Source organism: Ixodes scapularis, unplaced genomic scaffold, assembly GCF_016920785.2.
Source record: "Ixodes scapularis isolate PalLabHiFi unplaced genomic scaffold, ASM1692078v2 PGA_scaffold9__187_contigs__length_104089568, whole genome shotgun sequence".
Lineage (NCBI taxonomy): Eukaryota > Metazoa > Arthropoda > Arachnida > Ixodida > Ixodidae > Ixodes > Ixodes scapularis.
In genome coordinates this window covers 33,274,869-33,298,752 of record NW_024609884.1, presented here as the reverse complement: position 1 = coordinate 33,298,752, position 23,884 = coordinate 33,274,869, and the positions used below count along the sequence as shown (strand labels likewise).

General features: G+C 42.1%; 1 protein-coding gene across 1 annotated transcript in view; it reads left to right on the top strand.

Annotated features, from left to right (window-relative positions):
• LOC115327870 overlaps nucleotides 1-23,884 on the top strand; it is a 47,863-nt gene that overhangs the window by 4,418 nt on the left and 19,561 nt on the right. Inside the window, exons 2-4 of the mRNA XM_029988915.4 lie at nucleotides 2,622-2,694; nucleotides 11,109-11,168; nucleotides 21,842-21,913. Of these exons, the coding sequence (XP_029844775.2) occupies nucleotides 21,875-21,913 (39 nt within the window). The 5' untranslated portion in view covers nucleotides 2,622-2,694; nucleotides 11,109-11,168; nucleotides 21,842-21,874. The remainder of the gene's footprint in view (nucleotides 1-2,621; nucleotides 2,695-11,108; nucleotides 11,169-21,841; nucleotides 21,914-23,884) is intronic.

Below are 23,884 nucleotides of genomic sequence, written 5' to 3'. Positions count from 1 at the left end.
CCTTAATGACAGGAGCAAAATTCACCCACATTTTAAATAATGCATAGTCTTGCTGAAAAAGGATGAGAGAGTAACAGCTTACTTTTCATTTCACTCTCGTTTGTAATTATATTTCGTGCTATGAAGGCATGCAGAGACTTGAAGAACTTTGTCTAGGTTTACATTTTAGTAGTGATAACAGCAAAGTTTAAAGTACAATTTTTTTTTTTAAGCATTATTTTTAATTGTCCAGTTTGAGCTTTAGCAATTGCTCTGGCCTTTGGCTTAGCGAAAGTGTTTTCTAAATGTACCAAGAGAGTTGATAACTTTAACACAACTTTCCTGGTGGTGTGACTTTTGTGGGTGTTACAAGTTTCTTTTTCATCTTTCTACCACAGGGTTTTGAATCTGGGTAAAGCTTCGAAAGTAACTGCATAAATCGGCTTGGTAACATATTGCGCTACAGTTTACCACAGGTGCGTAAAGGTGGAAGCATCGTATGAATGTTTCAAAGAACAAACTTACCTGAGTAAAAAATATAAGGCCGTAACTGGTTTTCTCTGCCTACAGTGCCCGTCTGCTAACCGCACCCCCTCTGACTGGTGCAACAACCGACAGATGACGGTAGCAGTGGCAGCCACCTGTTCAGGCCAAATGCAGACAATCTTTTCTAATCATAAACAGTGCACGCTTTTTCAGTGCTCTAATGGTTAGTGCATGATTTCATTTACATTCTCAATAAAACATTAAATTGACTCAAAACAAATAAAACCGACGATTTGTCGAGTAATTTCATCTACGTGTCTACTTTCGGCGGGTCTGGGCGGTTGCTGAGCTGCCATAAGCCACCGGGGTCGCTACCGCCATCTGTCAGTTGTGCCAGTCAGAGGGCGCAGTTAGCAGACACTCACCGTAGACAGAGAAAACCAGTTATTTACTTTATACTCGCGCAAGTTCGTTCTTTGAAATTTTGATGCGATGCTTCCACCACCTTCAGGCACCTCTGTGGTAAATCGTAGGGCAATATCTTACCAAGCCGATTTATGCGGTCATTTTAAAGGCTTCACCCAAGTTCAGGACCTCGTGGTATATTAACGAAAAATTGAGTGTCAAACCCTAGTATTGATTTTATACATGTGTTTATTTTGCGGTGAAGAAAATAGTCATTGAATAGTTTAGAGCAGGGGTCTCAAACACTTTTGAGCATAGGGGCCTGATAGCCCACCCCGAAAGATTGAAGGCTAACGTAAGGCAGGGAGGTCAAGATATTTTATAGACTGACGCACTGTTTACAAACAAGCCCACATTTGCCCACACCAGGAGTGGGCACTGCGCGAGCGCAGAAACCAGATTCGCGTGAGATGAAGCTTTTGCGCATGCGGCCGTGGCTGCAACAGTGCCACCACAGAGGCGTGACATTAGTGTTGGTGTATAGAGAAAGAACCTTGAGCTCTCCGCTTTTTGTAACTTGCAGTTTTGACTGTGCCATCTTTAGCTTTAATTTGTTTATAGCACTATTTTTTTCCTTAAGTGGTGTGATAACAAAAATTAAACTGGCACCGGCCCACCATTGTGCTGGTCTTTGTAAGAGAACAAGAGAGCTATCCCACTGTCATTCCCGTTGCTCAATTAGCTCTGGAATTAATCAAGCTCAGCATGTCGAAAAAAGTCTGCATTTGACAGTATTTGTTCTTCTGACGATTTTTATAACAGTCTGAAAAAATACTTATGTTTGAAGGGTGATATTTTCTGAAGGCAAATATCCGAAACTTTATTTATTTTTGGCAGTTGCACCTGCTGAGCAAGAGTTTGTGCAGCTGAAGTGCATCCTTGAGCGAAGAGCTTGCACTTGCGGCCTAGTAGTGGAATTTCATACATGTGATAAACATGATAAAAAGCTGAGAAGCAAAAATGAAAACGAAACACAAGTCAAATGAAAACAGAATAGTATAAATTATCTGGATATGTAATGAGAGCAGAGTTACGTTTTGAGTGGAAATGAATCTGCGACATATGGCGCGTGCCATTTGTAGCGCTTGAGAAATGGTAACGGGGGCTCACAGCCGTTTCCCTGCAGGCCGCATCTCGGCGAGTTGCGGGCCGCATGTTTGAGACCCCTGGTTTAGAACCTGCAGAACTGTTTCAAAGGTTGCAATGCCTTATAAATTTTGATGCAGTCAGTCAGGTGTCTTTACCTTTGTATTTTGTATTTCTCAAGAGACTTTAAAGATCTTTTGAAGATATGAGGTAAAATAAAAAATTATCTGGACAGTGTGTCTGATTGTGATTTTGTTTTATAGGTCTGCTTTTATTTATGTATGCATATTTGAATTGTTAGAACTTGATCAACTTACACTGAAATTTCACCAGAAAATTTAAGATAATCTTATGCTCATTTTTGTGGGATACAAAATATTAATCCCAGTTAGAGTTAAGTAGTTGTGACAGTACCATGGTGTGTGCAAGTCCTCAAATCACGAAAAATGGAAAGTGGTTGCTTGGGGGGGCATGGAGTGCGTATATATGGGCTGTTGTAAGGTGTCTGCTATGCAGTAGCATTTTTTAAGTCTGTATGTGCATCATGGAAACTATAGTGAGTACTTGCTTTCAAGATTTTACAAGTATATCCTCTTCTCTTGTAGGGAACTTTGAGAAAATCTTCGAAGGGAGCACCCCGACACCAACATCTAGAACAGCTGAACTAGTTACTAAAAGGTAGGTTCTTGTATCCCAAAGAAGCAATCTTTGGAGTGTGCCATTACTGCAGATACATTATTATGCATTTTGAAGCTTATGAATTACAAAGTGTGGCCGTCAATGTTCTTTTGCATTGTAACTGGAGCTATTGGCACAAATGAAAACCACACTGAATTTGTGCCTTCAAAAGGGGTAGTACCATAAAGACCATCCTGTAATGACTGTGGAAAGGCGCCTTGGCTTTTGTATTCGTCGTATGTCGAAAAGCATGTCTTGAAGCATTATTATAAATTTCGCAGGGTGTGCAGAATAGAGCATTCTGAAATCGTCTTGATTAGTTATGTAAAAAGATCCATCCCTGGTGGGACTTAAACCCAGTCCAGAGATGATGTGCAAGGCAAGTATACAACCAACTTAGCTGCACTGACAGAATTCTCACATCAATATTCCAGGGAATACTACATTTGACTTATCAAACTGATAAAAAAACGCACAAGCAGACCAGCCCACCAAACTGGACTCCCGCAGTTTTGCTTCAAATGGTGAAGACACACCTTCAAGTGAACCTTGTTATCCACTTTGTCCACTGGAGGAAGTGGCTTGGTCCACCTTGTTATCCATATCCTTTTGCACTGCTTGCGAAAGGTGCAATTCACACAAAAGGTTAAGACTTGGGTAGTGCACACCATCAAACCTTTGAATACATTAAGCTACTTCCATAAATCCCTGCATGCAACACTGCACACATAACGTTCTGGGAACCAAGTGGCTATGGAGCAGAATTGCATGGTTTCAGTTTCGATAGACTCATCGACACATCGTTACAAGGCTATATGTATCCGCTCCGTGCATGCCGCTATGGTGCCACTTTCTCGTGCCATCGGAGCCTCCTGTGGTCGGTTTAAGAACTAATGATATGTTCCCAAGTGGAAGTGGCAGCTTGCGGAAGTTGCCAGGAGGCGCGTTTTTGCGACTCAACAGAATAAACGACCCTGTAATATATTTTGGAACGAGGCGTTTCAGGCTGAGAAAGAAGCATTATGCTGGCAATCACCTGTTTTTACTGGAAAAGGGGGTGATTCACGCCGCAGCAAGCAGCGGGTAGGCAAAATCTGGGCGAAATGTAATTCAACGACGACCATTTCCTTTGTTTGTTTGTTTTTCCTTTTAAGCATGATGTTTTACCCAGGGGATTTTTTTACGCCGCCTCGGCTTAGTAAGTTGTTTAGGTTTTGAGACTTTTTTTTCCCTTCACTGTGCCTTCCGCTGGAAAGATGATGCGTCTGCAGAGTTCTGAATCTCGTTGAGGTGTGGAAGGACGGCTGAAATGATCTATGGAAACTTCCTAACCTGGCTATGAATCGCACTCGTAAAGCCACCATGCATGACTGGCACAATGCGGGATCGCGTTTGCGATTCTGTCGGCACCTGTGCCCTGAGCCTGGGTAACACAATCACTGTGGCCAATGTCGACAAGGCCAAATAGAATCGACGAGCTTCTCGATTTCTTCTTGATGCTTCTTGATTTGTGCAACAAATTAAGAAGCATGATTCAAACAAATCATGCTTTTTGATTTGTGTAACGAACGCAAACAAATTGCAAAATAAGTGTCTAGAATGTATTCATAAAGAAAAAGGTTTAGACGTCTTAGCCGGCAGAAAAATAATTTACACACTTCACATGGGGGTCTCATGAAAGATTTCAGGGACATATTTTTTGGTGTAAAGTGCTGAAGCCATGTTAACCATCACGCAATCAGGTTGCCCTTCTTTTTTTTATATATATATTTAAAAAGACTGGTGACTAGGCAGGTGGTGAGCAGTGATTCCCTAAAAAGACTAGGCAGGTGGTGAGCAGTGATTCCCTAAAAAGACTAGGCAGGTGGTGAGCAGTGATTCCCCTACACACCCCCCTCCTCTTCCCTTGTTTTTCTAAAGGCACCCTGTTAATTTGCAACGACTCCTATTCTCAATGCCCCCCCCTCCTCCCCGCTTCCTAAAAATTTAGACCCCCCCCCCCAATTTCAATTCCTAGGGAAACCCCTGGTGGTGAGGCTCTTTTCGTTCCCCACGAAGTAAGCGCTTCAGGACTTCTAGCTTCTTCCTTCACGAACTGCCGCTAGAGCTTTGCACCAAAATGGTGGCTGGTACCAGCTAACTGTACTCTAGTGCCAGTTGCAAGCAAATCTGCATCGTGGGGACTAGGTAAAAATTTTAAAAATGACACGGTTGTATTCTCACTTCTTTCACTGTCACATACATATTTCTGGGCCCTTAGGCTCGAACAATAAAGGTCACTTGTCTGATGGCGGCTGTACATTGACAATTTTCATGCCTTTGTCCTGCGTCGGGACATGACAGACACGAACGAAGCTCATGTGGTGGGTCACACCGTGGAACCGCTGAGATTCGTTACCGTCGACACTCCGCCTGGTCCACTTCCTACAGCTTGCCCGGAAATCGCTAGAATTTCACAAAGGTTAGCTTATTCAGCTTTATTCATTCAGCCGTTGAGGCAGTCGTATGCATAACAAAAAAAATCAAAGGTTATTTTTTTGTCCACACTGCTGCAGACAACATAACGAGGCTTTGGAAACGCTGGCTTGCCCGCGAAAACGGAGCGTCGGGAACATACCAATAGTTCCTATTTTGTCCACTAGATGGTGCCACAGGTTTTTTCTAAACACCAGCGCACGGAGCATATAGCATGGACCATAAAAAGCATTCAAATTTCTATTTCTTGCATTGGTGTCTCGTAGACTTCCTGAGCGCATAATTTTGTGGCCTTTGAAATAGTTTCAGTGCCATATCTCGATGCTTCAGGGGGTTTCCATATCAGATCGTACAATGATTTTCCGTGTGATTTTTTTATGTTTATGTAAGAAATATACGTAAAAGCCATGTTCTTGGGAAAAGCATTCAGCTACTGTATGCAAACGCCGTAACTAATTTTCTTCCGGAGATATAAAATTTCGAAGCTCGAGGCATGGAAATTGCCAAGGTTACATACACTATGGTACTTTCCACAACCATCAATATCACACCAAAGCATGCATGTGGTAACAATTTTTTCTATTTATTTTATGACAGATTTTACTATATGTACACAGAATATTAGAAATTACAATGAAATATTTCTGTACAAAAAAAGTTGACAAAACACATCAAATTAACATGTTTTGGAGGCACATTCGCAAATTATTTTCCATCAAACTACTTCATATAAAACAATCCAAAGTATATCAAAATAATTATTTTTAAATGCATTTTACAATTTTATAAGAAAAATATGCTGTGCTTTTCTTGTAGTTTTAATTAATGCAGAAACAGCTCATTTCTCTAAGTGTGGCAAAATTGCACATCCATATTTAAAAAATACGTCTTTTTTTTTTTTAACTCTTTAAAACCATTCACGGGGACTTAACTAACTTGTGATGACAAAACATTGAGTAACATATGACCTCCTCAAAAAACCCTGAAAAGAAATAAAAAACATTTTAAGTCTGGTTGAGACACGTGCATGAAAAAACTAATATTACGCGAAAAAAAAAAATTTTAGAGCAATATTGACGGCGCAAGATGCGATTTAGTCAGCAGTCACCTCCTTTCCACTTGTTTTCTTTCGGCATTTCGGGCGCGTGGAGGAGAAATGGATCAGCTTCGCTTTCACGATCGAGGTGATCATTCCGGAATGACCCGTGACGTCATGGACTTCGCGCACAGTATTTCAAAACAATCTCTCGCCATCAATATTTCTCTAAAAAAATTTTTTTCTCTTAAATTTTTTTTTATTTTTTTTTTATTTGCGTGTTCCTACTAGACTGTTCTAACAAAACATTTTTTTTCCTTTTCTGGGGCCCTTTAAAGGGCAACTCCGCTTAATTTTTGTTCTTGAAAAAAACAATCGAGTTCTTTTCAGTATCGCCTAGGAGGACCACACGTCAAATATTATGATTTAGTTCTGTCTAAATGTTCCTTAAACGGTCCCCGGCAAACTTTGGAACGAGCCAAGTTGCCGAAATTGGCCGACTCTAGCAGGCGAATTGAGGTGCAGTCAACAGCACAGTCAAGGCTACGGTGTTGGCGTAGCCAACATTGAGCTAAACGGCATCAAGATTACTCCTAGCGCTCTGCGGTGTCCATGTGATTAGCATAACGTGCCTGCGCAGTGCACTTCTCGGCCTGTACAGCGGTGCTGCTCTATCGTAGGGTGGAGAAAGTTATAATGTCCCATAGTTCAGCTTTATACTTTTTGTTCCTTGTGTAGCCTCCTAAGAACCCCCCCCCCCCCCCCCCCCCCTTTTTTGTCAAAACTCGTCGAAATTGGGTGTTTTCGTGTTTTTTTTTAAGCGCCGTAAAAGGTTGCACATGCCACATATCTTCATAGTGTGGGCGAAACAATAGTTATACCTTTCAATTTATTAATTATAAAGATAATTACTAAATGTAATAGACTGGCGCCCGGAAAGCTGTTTCACGGCTGCCCGAGTCTCGCGTCCGCCTGCCTGCTGGTGACATACATGGGTAGGGAAAAGTAGGGATGTTTTATTGTTACCAGTAGAGAGTCGGCTCCTGGAACCTTCGTAGCCAGGGCAACTTGAAAATTCAATAACTTTACGGAAAAATTTTATTTTTATAAAATATTTTGGTAATCAGTAGAGAAAGGGTTATTGATGCAATCTGCCACATTCCAACCAAATCGAAAATGTTAGAAATATCGGCAGAGTCCCCCTTTGAAGATAACCATTTTAATATATGTTGCATTGTTTTATACAAAGTAGTTCACTGGTAAATAATCGGTGAATGTCTTAAACATATTTCTTTGACGTGTTTCTTAAATTGTTTTGCATAGAAGTCTTGTCGTAATTCTTAATGTTCTGTGTACATGTTGTAAACCTTTCATAAAGTAAATAAGAAAAACTATTATTACATGAATACTTTGGTGTGAAATTGACAGCTGTGCAAAGTACCATAGTGAAACCTGGGCAATCTCCACACCTTGAGCTTTGAAATTTTATATCTTTGGGAGAAAATTAGCTATGGCGTTCGCATATAGCTGAATGCTCTTCCCAAAAACATGGCTTTAACATATATATTTTTTTTACATAAATATAAAAAAAAAATATGATTCAGTCCATCATTGTACAATCTGATGTGGAAACACCCTTCAGCACTAGTCCAAACCATGCATAGAATTTCTCTTGGTTCATGCTTTTTCAGTTTTTTGTACTGGGGTACTTCTGTCAGCGTTTCCTGATATCTGGCGACGCCAAGTCTCAGCATCTTGATGCCACATAGTTCAAGATCTGTCTCGAGCAGGAGCCCACACACATTGTGACAACCTTCATGTTCATAAATACAAGAATTGTTTTGCGTTTGCTTTCCTCACTGTGTGAGTTTACCTTGAGTATTTTAGAGCCACTGTTAAGACATGGCCTGCAACGGCTGTGAAGGCTTAGTGAGAGATATGGATTGCTGCTGCGTGCTGACTGTCTGGTATGGTCTCCATTGCAGCCTATTTCAGTGTTTGTGAAAACTTCATTTCGAATCACTATAAATTTTGGGAGGGAGATATTTGTTGACATAAGGAAGACTTTGTAGTTTATTTTGTGCAGTAGTAATAGTGATGTTATTGCATTTCGTAATTTCATCTGCCAGCGACAGGCACAGCTACGAGCACAGGAGTGCACAGCTTGTTTTTCGCTTAACACGAAGCGACAGGTCGTCGACTTCTAGCAAATCAAAAACTTTTTAAACTTTGAATGACTTAATTTCAGTTGTGGTATACAACACTAGATGAGATTGTGAATATTGAACTCAAAGATGCAATCGTGTTGCGAGGCAAGTTGGCCATCGTCATTCTACTCTGGTATACCGGGAACCCGAAATAGAAGTGCGCTAGACTTTCTTCCACACTGTTCACCAACACCTACAGTATTATAAATTTGTCGGAATTCGCATAATTGGAAATGCAAGCAGTGAATTTAATTGCGACGTGATGTTGTGAAAGGAAGTCGACCAATCGCAGCCTAAACTCAGTGGCTATATGGTACGCAGAATACATTGAGTGGTGCTTTACTGCTAAGGGAGCTTCGGTTTTTGAATAGGTCTCTTGTGCCATGCTGGGCTAGGCAAGGAGCTCTCCAGGTGCAGTGAAAGGATGGCAAACTTCCATGTGGAATATAGCAAGCACACTCACAAAACAATGACACTGCAGTGTCATTGTTTGTGAACATTTCTGGGGCCATCATGATGGCCCCAGAAACGTTCCTCAAAAGGTTAATTTTTCGTTTTCATTGAATGCAAACTTTTTCAGTGCATTGCTAACAGAAACACTTAGAGTAAAATGTTTTGGCAGATACAAATTCACAAGGAAAGTTTTTTTACTGCAAGACTATTGGAAGTTGTGGTACTCAATCTCTAGAAGCTATTCAGTTTTTTGTTCTTTCTAATAAATTCATAATGAGGAAATTAGCGCAAATACAAGGAAGGAAGAAAGAACGTTAGGACAGGAAAGAGCGCTTTCTTCCTTCCTTGTATTTGCGCTAATTTCCTCATTATGTTTAGCCAACTAGCCCACCAGATGATTTTAATGCTAATAAATTCATCCTCAAGTCAGTTTGTTTTGTAGTTGCTAAGAGTAAAAGTCATTGCACATAATAGTTTTTTTTTTTTTTTTTGCAAAACTGCCTGTTTGGCATTTTACAGCATTACCATCTCCGTCCATGCTTGTACAGTTTCGCATGTAACCACCTTCCAAACTCGTTCTGTACCACTCTTTTATTTCAGAATTGTGCATCACGTTTCAGTGACTTGTGATTCTGATGCAGTCAAGTATCATTACTATATTGCATTTAGTATGATCTGGGGCCTGAATACAGCTCTCACAGAATTATAGAAAATTCAGCTGTTTTGGGACTTTTTTCCAGGCATGGTTTGCCTAGATTATCCTCTTTGTGACTGATCAGGGTAGATAGTGTGCAACTAACCTAATCTGCATGTGAGCATCGATGATAGAGGTTTTTATGTGTAGTGTGTAACATTGCAATGTCATTAATTAGTCTTCAGCAAAAAAAGTCAATTATCATGGCAGTATCAGCAGTCAAGTGGTGCCAGTGACATTCGACCTCGCAGTGATGTTCATGGCATAGGTCTACCTGTGTCACAGTCTGACAGGCTCTGTATTCTATTAACAAGCAAGCAGTGCAAATACACGGAGGAGGAGACAAACATACCATAGCTCTGTCTCCTCTTTCTTCTTTGCACTGTTTCTTTTCAAAGAATGGTCTACCAACTAGCCCAACTGCGAACACTAGATAGTCGCTTCATATCTGTATTTTGAACGAGGAAAAGCAAACTTTGTAAGGCTCTAGTGGAATGAAAACTCTAAAGTGGTTACACGTTAGATTGTCACAGACAGTACTCATTTGTCTTGCAGGCAATTCTTTTTGTTCAGTGTATCTGTTGTCATTTCGGCTTGTCTACATGCCACCCACCACCTATGGTTCCAAGTGCATGCTTCAAGATACTCTAGTACAAGGGTCAGTCAAATGAAGGCCTTAGATATTTTGTTTGCTCAAAATTTAATGAAGAAAAAGTGGTACACATCACTGTTATTTTACAGCTTGGTCTGCATTCCGCTCAATGCAAGTCTTCTAACAAATGCACAAAATTTTGTAGCAAAAAGTTTTGGTTGCATGCAGTCACCCCTGCATCGCCTGTTGCACCCCCTCATCAAACCGGAAATGCTTCCCCATGACCTCCTTGAGTGGTTCAAAAATGTTATAATAACTTGGGGTGAAAACCTAGACTGAAGTTGACAAGCCAAGCTATTTCATTCGCCGTCACTCGTCGATATTACAGAATGATGCCATCAACTGCTGCAATCGGCTCTGGTGTCACCACTTGGTGTGTCTGACCTGGTCGAGGAGAGTCTGTCACAGAAGTCGCGCTGTTTTGGAACTTCCTAGTCCATTCATACACTTGCTGGAGTGATAGACAAGCGTCACTCTGCTGCAACTTCATTTGATGATGGTGCTGTAATTCTCCTCTAACACCGTGACTTTACCAGCGCACTTTATTTCCACAAGCATTTGATGGTCAATTTCAGTAGTTTTCAGTAATTAAAAAACTATGACAGGACACTGTTCCTCCTCGGTGCATGTCTCAAGTGGGACAGCCATCTTGACACTCGTACTGTGACGTCATGCTGGTGGTCAGCACTTTGCTACCACCTGTTGAACACTCTTTTAATTATTGGAAAGAGGGCTACCAACTCATGGGACTATGGCACCAGGTTTCAAAATGTTTTTACATTTTGAGGTTCCCATTTTACTCACCCTCGTATATTGGCTCATCTATGCTGTAATAGCCTGTGATGCCCTGACTTTGTGTTAGTGCAACTTACAAATGCAATTTTTTTCCAATTCTAGATGGTGCCTCTAATTCTGGTGTTTTCAACTTGCTGCAAGAATCGTCTGTCTACTGTCACTGTAAGTATGATTAGCATAAAAAGTTGTATGTGTGTTTTTATTACACATCTCTTTTTTGAGCATTGTCCCAACATGGTTAGTCTGCGTCTGGTATTATCCTTGGAAGATGAGTCTCTGCATTTGTCACCCGTGTTTGTCTTACTACCTATGCAGTATGCGATTTGATTACAAGGTGGCATGTGTTATACCTAAAAAAATTTCTAGTTCCTTGAGAAAAACGTTTCAGGCAGTGCGTGCTCAGCATTTTATTGTAGCTATTTTGATACCGCTGCCTGTAGAAGATTTTATTTTGATATTTACTTAGTGTCACTGTCATAAAAAATTATACTTGTAGATTTACTTAGTCACCATCAGAGCCAGAAGCATTAGAAGGGCAGGGGTTATGTTTTATAGACCGACATGCAGGCCTGACGTCACGGAGCTGCGGCGGCGCTGTGATCGCGCCGGAGCCGGGGGGTGTGGGCAAAAGCGCGCATGTTTCACATGGGCGTCGTAGCATTTCAGCATGCTGCGAAGCTGTGTTGCCGTTAATTGTGCCAAAATGTACAAGAAAAGCAGCAGAGTGAGTTTCCACAAGTTCCCGGCAGACTCTGAAAGGCATAGAAGGTGGATAATATCCATGGATCGAAAAGTATGGTCACCTCGCGCGAACGACCGTTTGTGCGGCAAACACTTCCTTGAAGGCAAGTGCGGCTTCCATTTCAATCTCCATCCCGAGGCTTGCTTATATGCACGGAAACCGTTGTCTGATCGAGACCACCCGGATTTTGTTCCCATGGTGTTCGCGCACAAAGCACCGGCCAAGCACTCGTCAGAGGCTCGTTACGCCCATGCTACCCAGCAGAAGGGGAACGGCAACAGAACGGCAGTGTTGTAGGCGTTACCGAAAAAAAGTAACGAAATACGTTACTCGTTACTTGCAAATAAAAGGTACGCGTTACTGAGCTACGTTACCTAAAAATAAAAGGAACGCGTTACCGCTACTGATAAAAAGTAACGCACGTTACTTCTGATTCTGCATTACTTTTTTAAATTATGATTTAACACATCTTACGGTTTTGACGATACAGGTAATATATCAAGAAACATTATGTTCATGCAGAAACTGAACATAATTACTTTATCTCTTTTTATGGTTTCACCTAAATACTTACGAAAAAAACGCACAGAAAATCATGGCTTGACGCCTAAAACACGTAAAAAATTGAAGTGTATTTTCTTTAGGACTTAGGAAGTAGTAACGAGTAACGTAACTATGTTACTTGAAATAGTAACACAAGTATGTTACCCGTTACTCTGTCAAAAACGTAACGAGTGGGTTACTACGTTACTGAAAAAAGTAACGCGTTACCCACAACGCCGTTACTTGTAACCTGTTACCGCCAAGACTGCAGAACGGACAGAGCGTTACTGCTTGTCATGCCTTGTGGTCATGAGGGCAGGGAAGATATCATACCTTGACTTGAAGACGCTGTGTGTATTTAATCAATTAATGAATACACACACTTCCGCGGACCCACAGGCTGCTGATCCCGCCGGCAGTGCGGAAACCAACTCGAAGTAATCGTAGACCTCGAGAGACGTGTACGCCTGCACCGTGTCGGCCGTGAACTGGCTTGGCGAAAAAACTAAATAAACGACGACGTGAGCCATCGACGTTGGTAGCAGCAACTTTACGTCAGAAGTCCAGCAGGTCTTGTTTATACGGCGTACGGATCCTCGTAGTCAACGCCGTCAACGCACAGTTTGTTTCGATACCGCTGCCGTTCAGGCTCGGGCAACGAGCTCAAATAGTCGGGCATAGCATACGACATACGTTGTAAGGAAATACGACGCACAAATAAAGATACAAGTGTCCCTACAACGTTAACAACGAGCGCACGCCATAGAGCGCAATGGCGAAAACACGGAGAGCCGGGCTGCTTTTGCCCACATAGCTACCGCACATGCGCGGCCTTCCGGCCGTGTTGGTAAACAGAGCCGCTCCGCGTGTCGGCCTATAAGAAAAAAAAAAGAATAAGAACAACAAAGCATACAGCAGCAGAAATAATATACAGTAGTTAGGGCTCGCTACAACAAAAGGTATGTCATAGCAGTTTGAAAACTTACATTATTAGGGATTTCGGTGATGATTTGGGAGAAATGATTCATCGTTGGGAGTGCTAGGAATGGTAGACTCTGTCGTGTTGTGTAGCGAGGGGCGACTTACGGGAGCAAGACAGACACACATGCGACGCTTAGGCAGCCATGTTAGAAGAATGTTTATTCATACCCGTGTTGCCAGCGTCTTGGGCAAACCTTCTAGTTAACCTATGTGTTCACAGATGGCAGCACTATCCCAGACTCATGAAAAAGTTTGTGCGACAGAACAGAATGTAAGTTTATAATGGTAATTGATGCATCCGATAATGTAAGGCAGGAGGGCACATATGAGCGGTAAAACTGGGCACTGCGCGAAGCGCTCGCTGCTCGTCCCCCGCTAGGTGCACCACAGCCGAATTACAGGCACACCACGCTGCCTTTTCTGAACCGATCAGACCCAAGCACTGCAAGGAAGTTACATGGGGACAAGAGCACCGATTGCGATGAATACTGCCGCGCGGCGCCCATTTTCATCGCTGATGTGTCCCCTGCCTTAGGTGTTGCTAGTAGGCTCTCCTTAAAGGGACACTGACAGGGTATTTATGCTTGCCAAGGTTTGTATTTGTACATGGCATATGAGAGGCCAACTAACCAGAACACAATTTGCAGCTCGAAATTCGTCTTCTTTCCGCCCAAAAACCGCCGATTGAGAACTGGCCGGCTTGAGTCACACTCCCACTCTTCTCCGTGGTCATGTGCCATTTTCTATAATTTTGACTCAACCACCAAGTAAAATCAAAGTCATGAGTCATCAAAGGCACACACACTCAATATTAAAAACAGAAATGATATATGATACCCATTTTTTTGTGGCTTCTAAAAAGCTGCAAATATGTTTATTAAAAAAAAAGTTGCACAGCCACGTGATTTTTTGACAACACTCCTCTATATTTGTTCTTCCTTTCCAGTTTGGGTTTGGGTTTCAATGAAGGTGCGCCCACGGCTGGTCAGGGGCGCGCCACAGTCGCCATGCTTTAGAAATTGCAAACCTTTCTAGGGCGCTTTCAGCATGCGTTTTGCCGAAGGAAAAGTGCCCTATGAAGCTCACTCAGCACGTAGAGCAACGCGACCGTTCTTAGGCCTTACCACTTTCATGATTTCACTGTCCGAAAGCGAACCGCAGACGACGGCGTGTTTGTTGACATCAACGCATCCGATAAGCGAAGAATGTCCGGGGCTGGGCAGTGCTTCAACCCAAGATTCATCAAGTGTGCACGCCGCTCGGTTTCACAGTTGATCACTTCTGCAACTACACCACAACTAGGGGTGTCGCGAACTTTTGTCGAACCAGATTTTAAGGTCGAACTTTCGGGGTTCGACTGGGTCGAACCGGTTCGACGAACCTTCGAACTTTTCCCCAGATTCGACCGGTTCGACTTTGTGGACAGTGTGGCCAGACCTTGATACAAGCATGTCTAGGTTTGGAGAATGTTTTTTTAAGAAAAGGGTTATTTTATTTTATAAACAGTTGCAATTAAAAGAAACTAATTCTAATCACTGAAGAGGTTAATAATTTAATTTTTTTGTACTGTATTAAGTGAAATAACCAATCAGCGCTGCCCTTAATTTATCCCTTAGCCATTACCATCCAGTCCGAAGCCAACTGGCCAGCCTGTCGCGCATGTGCACACGAGTCGAACCTCAATACAAGGTTCGTCGAATTTTCCACTGAAAGTTCGAAAAAGTCGAACCTGGTCGAACTCGAACCTCGGCCGGTTCGCGACACCCCTAACCACTACGCACTTGCAGCCATTACGAGAGCTTGGCTTGGCTGGACTTGACTTGACTTCTTGGCGGCAAAAGAAAATTGGCTTGGTGGCTGGCTAAATGGGACGCGATTAGAGACTCACGGAGCCAAAAATTGGAAGAGCAATCATTACGCGAGAGAAAAAAAGAAGTCCCAATATTGGTACCCGTTGTGGGGAGTGCGTTCATTGTGCGAGTGCGTCCATTATGCGAGTGCGTCCATTATGCGAGTGCGTCCATTATGCGAGTGCGTCTATTATGCGAGTAAATACGGCATATACTCTTGTTTGCGTGGGTCCTTTCAAATACACTGACGTATGTGCAAAAAATAAGAAAACAGGTGTGCTCATTGCCCTATTGGAGCGTTGAAAAGAAAAACTAACCTTGGAGTTGGGTGGCATGCACTCAATCAATGGCGTTAGCAAAAGGAAAGCAAAGAAAAGTATGCACAAGCGGAGACGGCACTGCATCTACCGCACCGCTTCCGGTGCCACCGCCACTCCGTGTGTTCCCGGTTTTGGGTGTAAATTATTTCTTAGTGTGCAATTTTGTGTCTAGATGATGCTATATGACTATGTTTCTACATACAGGCTTTCTATGTGGCAACATAGTCACATAGTTTTATTTTTTGACCCGAGAGCACGCAGTGTGGCGATGTCAAAAGCGGCGCGGCGACGGCGTCAACTGTTTCCGCTGTGGCAATATTTCTGTTCTCAACATGCGTCACTTGGGAGCGACGATGTACATAAAATTCAATAATTTTCACATAGAAAATTTGTAATACCGGTCATTTTTGCTTTGAGGTGCCGCACAACTGCTTTGTTAAAGATAAATATTTGTTTAACAGGAATTATTTTAGTAGTTGGAGAAACACATTGAACGCATAGGAGATTGGCCCGGACTTTATTTCACTTCATTAAAAGGGTGTTTTCAAAGTGCAAGCGTTCGTTATAAAGGCTTTTGACTGTACCTACATTCCCAGCATTCACCTTGGCACTTGGGTAGTTTAGCAAAAGGTCTGTTATGATGTGTGTCGTTAAACACAGGTATAAATGTTTTTATGTTATGAAAGGGTAATGATAGGCTTGATTCCATTGCGGTTACACCTACTGTTAACACTGTCTAGGACGGCAAAATGCTAAGTCCTCCTCTGCCTGTCCCTGTTTACTCCAGGTGCATATGAGCCTCCATAACGAAAAGGGAGGATAACACTGGCGTGTGCAGAACTCTTCTCGCAAAGGGTCCTTTAACTCTTCCGTGACCGCGGGAAAAGTTGCAATTTTCAAAGGATTCGTGCAAACGCTTTTATTTTCCTAACTAACTTGCATATGGAACAAAATGACACATCAAAATGTGTGGCCAATTATGTAGTTGTTTTTTTTTTTCAAAAGAAGCAGAAGTTGGTATAATGTGGCAAAAAGATTTTTAAATTTTATTTCTTAAAAGTGTGATGTATGTGCAGAAAACATATAAACGCCAAAACTTCTACAGCTGTGTAAAATTAAACAACAAATAAGAAAAATTCAGAATAGAGAAAATGTGCCCCACACCCATGACTATTACTTCTGAAAGTTAGTAACTGACGTTGTCTATTTTTGGTTCGTTGGAGAGTTAGCCTCTTTAAGACGCATGCTTTTCAACGAAGGAATGCTTATATTGGTGAAACACAGATAGTACACCTCGTATCCCTGCAGAATGCTTTCTTTGTATTCCACCTTGGCTTTGTTATAGCCTTGATTACAGTTCCTTCATATTTAGCATTTTTGTCAACCTTGTTGGGAACAAAAAAGGTGCGCGCCGGCTCACGACAGCCTTGGAAATTATAGTGGTGCTTACCGACAAACATCTGTTATGTGACGCCTATAACATAATTTAAATTGTCCCCAGAGCTTTTGAGGTCTATTTTCTAACAATTGTAGCTCCACACCAGTATGCCTTAGAATGATGATCATACTCTTGTTGGAAAGAGCATTTCTTCACAGTTTCAGTACAGTAAACATATTTGTTTGAGAGTGAACTTTATTCTGGCAAGAACACCATAGAAGTTCAGCTTTCCTGTGGAAGAGGCTATGGACATGGCCAACAATCAAAAAGCCCACCCTGATTGAACAGAATATTAACTAAAACCAACATTTGTTTATAGAAAGTCATGTGGGTTTGTCTGCTTTGTATTCCTATGATGCTTTCCCTGCCAACAATAGAGTTCTTCCAATGTTCTAAGTGCCCTCGCGGCGAAATGACTTACAGTGCACTCTGGGAGCTAGTTGACCACTCAGTTTCGGTTTCGGTTTTGATTGAGCAGCTTCAGTTCATGCTATCACACTGTGACCAAATGCGCTGCTTGCGTTTTCGGTTATTTGACTTTTCACGAATGTAGAATGCTCTCATTCTCGAGTGATACAAAACGAAGACCGGGGAACATTTCCTTGGTTCCCGAAACACCGGATATTGTGCATGCGTATGCAAACGTAGTAAGACGTGGCTTGGTCACCTCAACCCTCAATTGCATCTTTGAGCTCAATTTCAATAATCCTGTCTAGTACGAGTGAACTACAACTGAAATTTGGTCACCTTGAGCCTACACATATTTTGTTTGCCAAACGTCCACTTCTTGTTACTTCATTGGGCGCAAAACAAGCGACATCCTCGCACGAGTATCAAAGTTGAGCCCAGCGTTGGCGCATGAACTTTTAAGGAAACGCAATAAATTTGACCTCACTACTGCACAAAAGTTACTATGATGTCTTCCTCGTGTCATCACATATCTCCCACTCAAATTTTATGCTGATAGGAGATTAAGTTTTCGCAAATGCTGAGATCGGCTAGCTACGAAGGAGGCCCCAACAAGCCTCCCCTACTCCTCGCTAAGCCTTTTTGGATGAGCTTTTACTGATGCCCAAGATCTGTGTCTGAACGGTCTGTCTGAAATTAATATCTCGGCATACTCAGTCAGGAAGAAAGCAAACACATAACAATATATTATGGCTATTAGCAACCGTGAAATGCGCTTTGAAAGATTTTGTTAGTTTGGCGCATTGCATAGGGGTTCACGCCCGACTGGCGCACGTTCGGCGAACGGTGCGACATTCTTCACACAAGTGCTTGACTTTTGCTTTTATAAAACGGTTTGTATGTGCGAATGTGCATATATGATTGCAGGATAACTTCATGCACATACGCGATGTTGAATTAGTAGAATGCCAGCGGGAGGGGACTTCACTTCGCGCAGTGCTGTGGGTCAGTACAGATAAGAAATAAGAGGTGTGTTCGATTTGAGCTTTTCAATTGCGTCTCTGAGTTTTACCTCGCGTACTCAGGCGTATTAAAAAAAACAGTAATTGCAAAAAGTTATATTTTGTCAATGGACGCACAAAACTAACAAACTTCCTGGCCAGCAACACTAATGTAAAGTTGCGAGCTTGATGCATGCATACTTATTGGTTGTTACAGCGTGTTGACTCGTACACAAGCAAGATCCCCGAGCTTCGCAGTGTTGAGATTCCCAGCACTGGCTCGTACACATACCTCGAAACGCTAGCAGAATGGCTAGAGTACAAAAATACAACAAGCATGTGTCAAGACGAACTATATGTATGGTTCGGACTTTTGCTAAAGCTTCGAGGTCTGGCCATTTAGGTTAGTTTAGAGACCGAAAATGATGCTCTCAGGACCTGAAAACATGAGATAACGGCCGTTAATAGTCCACGCTCTGTGTATGATCTTTTGTCGATGTGTCGATCGAAACCAAAAACCATGCAACTCACCTCCCTGGCCAATTAATTAGTTCCCAAAGTGCAACGCGCAAAGTGTTGCATGCAGGAATTTATGGAAGTAGTCTTTTGCTGACGCTGGTTTGTGTATTGCAAGCATATTTAGTTCCTCACTCGTTTCATAATCAATGTCCACATGTCGACAACAAAATGACACTTGAAGAAAGCGTTTTAAGCTCAGACTCGCTTAGCAAGGCCATGCAGGAGATCGGGTGTAAGCAGAAGGCACCACCTATGCTCTTGGTGCCTTTTAGTTGCTACCACCACCAGTAAAATCAAATGTAGTGGTGTGGAAACCTCAAACAGGTTTTTCTCAGTTTCACATCTTTGCAGCAACTTTCATTTTAGGAAATCTATTATTTCAGTGAATTGCAGAATTTATTGTTCGCTGTGGATGTTTCTAAATTGAAAGTTAATGAGGAATGTGGCTAGATATTTATTTTTCTGTTTAAATAAAGTTCTTTTTGCCAAAAAGTAGGGTTTTGTTGAGGAAAAACTGTCCCATTATATGAAATGCTTTTCAAAAATGTCATTTTGCATAGAAACGCAGAGATTTCAGAGTAAAAAAATAGAAAGCTGCACCCTCCATATGTTCTAGTTATGGCTGAAGCTTAAAAATGCTCAATATTTTGCAGCAATTTTATATGATCAATTTCCTTGCCAAGTGAGACAACTTACATCAATGGCTGTATACTTCCCCCTGTAGCTTATCGTAGAATTGTCCTACAAAGATGAAACGTCATACAGCGCATTTCGGCAAAGAGATGAATAGACCCTTTAAATTTCATCAATATTGACCGACTCTTCTAAAAGTCGACTGTTGAAGGTGGTGTCATCCCTTAAAGGGGTACTGAAACAAAAATTGAAATATTCAAATTTCATTTGGAAATGAGTCAAGCATGACGGATTATAACCGCAAATGATAATCGCATGTTTGTATTTTGAACAACTGGCTATATTTTTCGTTCCAAACGGTGCACTCGAGCAAGCGCTCCAAGAGAAGTGAACGGAGAGCGCGATATGTCATGGGATATCCGACGTAAACAAAAACAGAAAGAAAAGATTTCCCATGTTCGTGGCGTAGCGAGGCTGGCGTTGTTATGAGCTTTGCTGTTGGTGGCGTTGTCAGGTGTTGTGGTGGTGTCAATAGCGTCAACGCGTTACAACCGAGCTGTTCGAAGTACCTGTGGGGTGACGAGCATGTGGCTGGCCCAAGGAGCACGTAGCTTCCACAGCACTGTCAGCTTAGGGGTGAACGGGCTGGGAAAAGCAACTTTTGTTCAAATTATGAGCGACTGGCTAATCTTCTAGGGGGAGTATGGCTGTATCCGGGTGCACAAACGAGGGTCCGAGAAAGAGGGGAGTCCCTCCTTTCCATCTTCTTGGACTGTTTTGTTCAATGCACGATTTGTGAGTTGAGGAGGAAAGCTAAGAAGGAAAATTTTGAAATTCCAAAGAGTGGCGCTGCTCCGATGGAGCTTGCTACATCATGACTATGTAGCAAGTTCCCCAACGTTGATAGATTACCTCCCAAATAGGCTCTGCATGCATCCACCAGGTGCACATTGAAAGGTTGTTTAATTAGCTTTAAAATTAGCTTGCTTGTGCCTTTCATTGCAAGCCTTGTGTTTTTGAGGTTATGCTGCAACATGCAACAGATTAAAGCTATAAAATGAGCGCTGGAATTTTGTTCCCCTACTCCTTTAAACGAGTTTGTTCTGATCTCCTTTAACATGTTCATCCGACAAGGGTATAAGCCTTTATTATATTCGGTGTCGTCCTTAGATGGACCATGTAATGCTACGAGCCGATCAACGCCAAGACAGTATCACAAGACCTATTGGTAGGGGGCAGTAGTGTGCGGAATGCAAAGTTGCATTGATATGCTCAGTGCTGGATTGGTTTGGATGGCTCATATCATAGCATTGGCTGCTGGCCATCTTAGGATGACACTGAGTCTAGAAAGTAATGCCGTTGAACTCAAACGCCTGGTTATAAGCTCAGTAGGCAGAGTCTGATTATTTTATAATCTTAGATTTGCTGAGTTGAGCATTCGTAACACAGTTGGTTCACAATTCTCAAGTAAGTAAACACGGCAGTTGAGATGTTCCTCCAACCGAAAATATTGAAATATTCTACATAGAAGTGTGTAGACAGCATGAACTTCAGCAGTAAGGCACAGTGATCAATGTTAAGAGAGGACAGTACCCAAAAAAAAATGTCTGCTAAAAAGTTGATTTTGAAAAATGTCATATTTACATCCACCAACATCTAAAGAGTATTCCCAGAAAGTTTTATTTGTTGACACTCTATAGTTATTTCCTTATAAATTAATTTCAGTCCACCAGTGCTAAAGAAAAGGTAGAGGTTCGAGCACTTCAAATTCCACTTCCACTTTTTGGCATAAATTTAATTTTAGGAAAACTATTGTTTGGCTCTCTCATTGTTTTTCCTAACTTGAATTTAATAGGTGATGCAACTATCGCATTGTTTCTTACTTTGTGGATGTCTTTTATAAAAGATGTTAAGATTTTGTCGACAACAGAAAGGTTAAGAAAATTATTTAATTTTTCAGCGTGACGTTGGCATAAAATCAATTACTTTTTTGGAAATTTTGTTTTCACAGTTGTACTCTTCAGGCATTCTGATGTGCATCCAGTGAAGAAAAATGTTGGGTATTACATTAGTTCTCTAACGATAGTTTTCCTAAACAATGTCAGTGTGTTTCTAATAAAAATTACTATAATTTTTTCACAATTCATGTACACAGATGAAACTTTGCACTGCATTCTGCCTCGCAGCAGCCAGTATACCCTGTATATTTCATTCATATTAATCCAAAGGTTCAAAAGTTAACCCTTTTGGGTAGTGTCCTCTCTTAATATTTATAGTAAACTAGTTTTATTAATCTCTGATCCCGCATTTGGGTTGTAACATGATATGTATATGAAGGGATTAATGAATGACAAAGATTGTAAACACCATTTTAACAAGCCTCATTTATTATTATTCCAGGACTAGTTTACAATAAACCCAAGGACTGTGCCAATGGATAGCACCGACGAGCCAGACATGACCTGCCACCAGGTATGGGCATTCATTGCTAACTTTTGTTGTGTTCCATTTGTCTGTTCTGCAAGTCATGTGAACGAAAGCTATAGTATATGTATATCTAGTGTGCCCACATCTTGGGTTCTGTTTCCGTATAAGTTCCATGACAAACTACTGTGTCATGGAAAAAATAATTACGGATAGCGGACGCTGCAGATTTGCTTTACACAGTGTGAAGGACACGCGGGAACCTGCCGCAAACTCTTGTCGTGGGAACCGATAGCACAAATCGCAGATGCAGCAGATTTGCGTTTCACAGTGCAATAAACATGCGGGGACAACTCGTATGTCACGGGAACTGATAGCGCGCGTGCGGACTGCGGACAAAACAGATGCGGGAACTCTGTATGAACTCGCATGTCATGGGAACAAATACTGGAGATTACAGACGCAGCACACTCTCATTTTACGATGCAATAAACATGCAAGGTCAACTTGCGTGTCGCACGAATCAATATCGCTTGTGCAAATCGTGGACAAAAACGAGTGAACCCGCTACGAACTCTTGTCACACGTACCGGTACCGCAGATCTTGCGGTTCATGTGATTCCCGTTGGACATCGCGTCATGCCCGGCAGGACCAGAGGGTGGCCGATATTTCGGAATTTTTATGTTGTAGATATTTAACCAGAAAAACGGGATAAGCAATCTCTTGGGAGAGGACGCTTTTACAGGATTTTACGGTATGGGGAGCAAGGCCTTCCCCCTACAAGAGTCTTAAGGCAATTATGGGACGGACCCAACCATAGCCGCTCAAGCAGCATGCTAGGGAGCGGGTTTTACAAAGCAGTCTATGGGTAACTAAGATACCTGTGCGGTACTGTAGGGTGTTTTTTCTTCTCAAAGAATTGACGTCGGGCCCATAGCAAGCTAAAATTTTCATCAGAGTGGTGCGTTTTACCTTGTGAAATTTCAAGGCGTAGCTTCATTCCTGAAAAATAGAATGAAGGATAATGACACAGCTGACAGAATCGGGCTCGGAGTCGCGTTTAATGCCTCTGTCGAATGGGAGGTGCAGTACACTGCAACTGTGAAACACAGAGACAGCAGCTGTCGATCACATTTAAAATAACCTTCGTGTAATTTAAAGGGGCCCTGCAAAGACTTGTTTAATGGTTTTTAATTTGCACCGAACCTGTACGCACTGAACGTAGTAACTTGATGAAACTTTTCTTTTCTCGAATTTCGCTTTATTTTGAAAGTTATAGGCAAATTAAAATTACAAAAACAAGCAAAAAATAACCTCCTTCATGACGTCCTTGGTCGCTTGAGTGGTATGTAACAGGCTTGAGCTGAGCTAGTTGTTTCATAGTTCACTTAAGGCCAGCTGAACTAGAAAAAACATACACATAAAGAAAAGACCATTCACACCGCTGGACTAACAACTGATTTTCTTTTTCTTCCTCTTCTACTACAAGCCACACTTGAGGGAACATTTCTCTTTTCCTCTTTTTTGCTTTCTAACCCACCTTAAATTTTTTTTTTTCTTTTTCTCCTAATTGTGACGGCCACTAAAGTGGCCGTCAACTAGAGGAGTGGTAGTGAGCTCAGTGAGCGGTCACAGCTGCCGCACTTCGTGTCAACAGCTCGAGAGGGCGTCACTAAAGCATGTTCCGGATAGGCTGTATGAAGCGGGCAGCCAGGGCAGCTCACATTGCATTTGCTGCGCAATCAAACACTAATTCGGCATGACACTTCATTGGCCACAAAGGACAGCAAATGCGGGGTAAAGATCAGTTCAGAACAAAAGCCACTTCGCGCTGCCATACCGCCTAACGGCCAAACCGCAAGCCAAACCTTCTCGCCGAAGGCCTTCGGAACGCTTGGAACCGGTCGGATCCTTGAGCGCAACGCCGCCGCGTACATCCGAGACATTTCTACACTCGCTGCTCGTCGGTTCCTGATCCCACTACACCTTTCTAGTATGCGCCGCCTTTTCCACCGCTT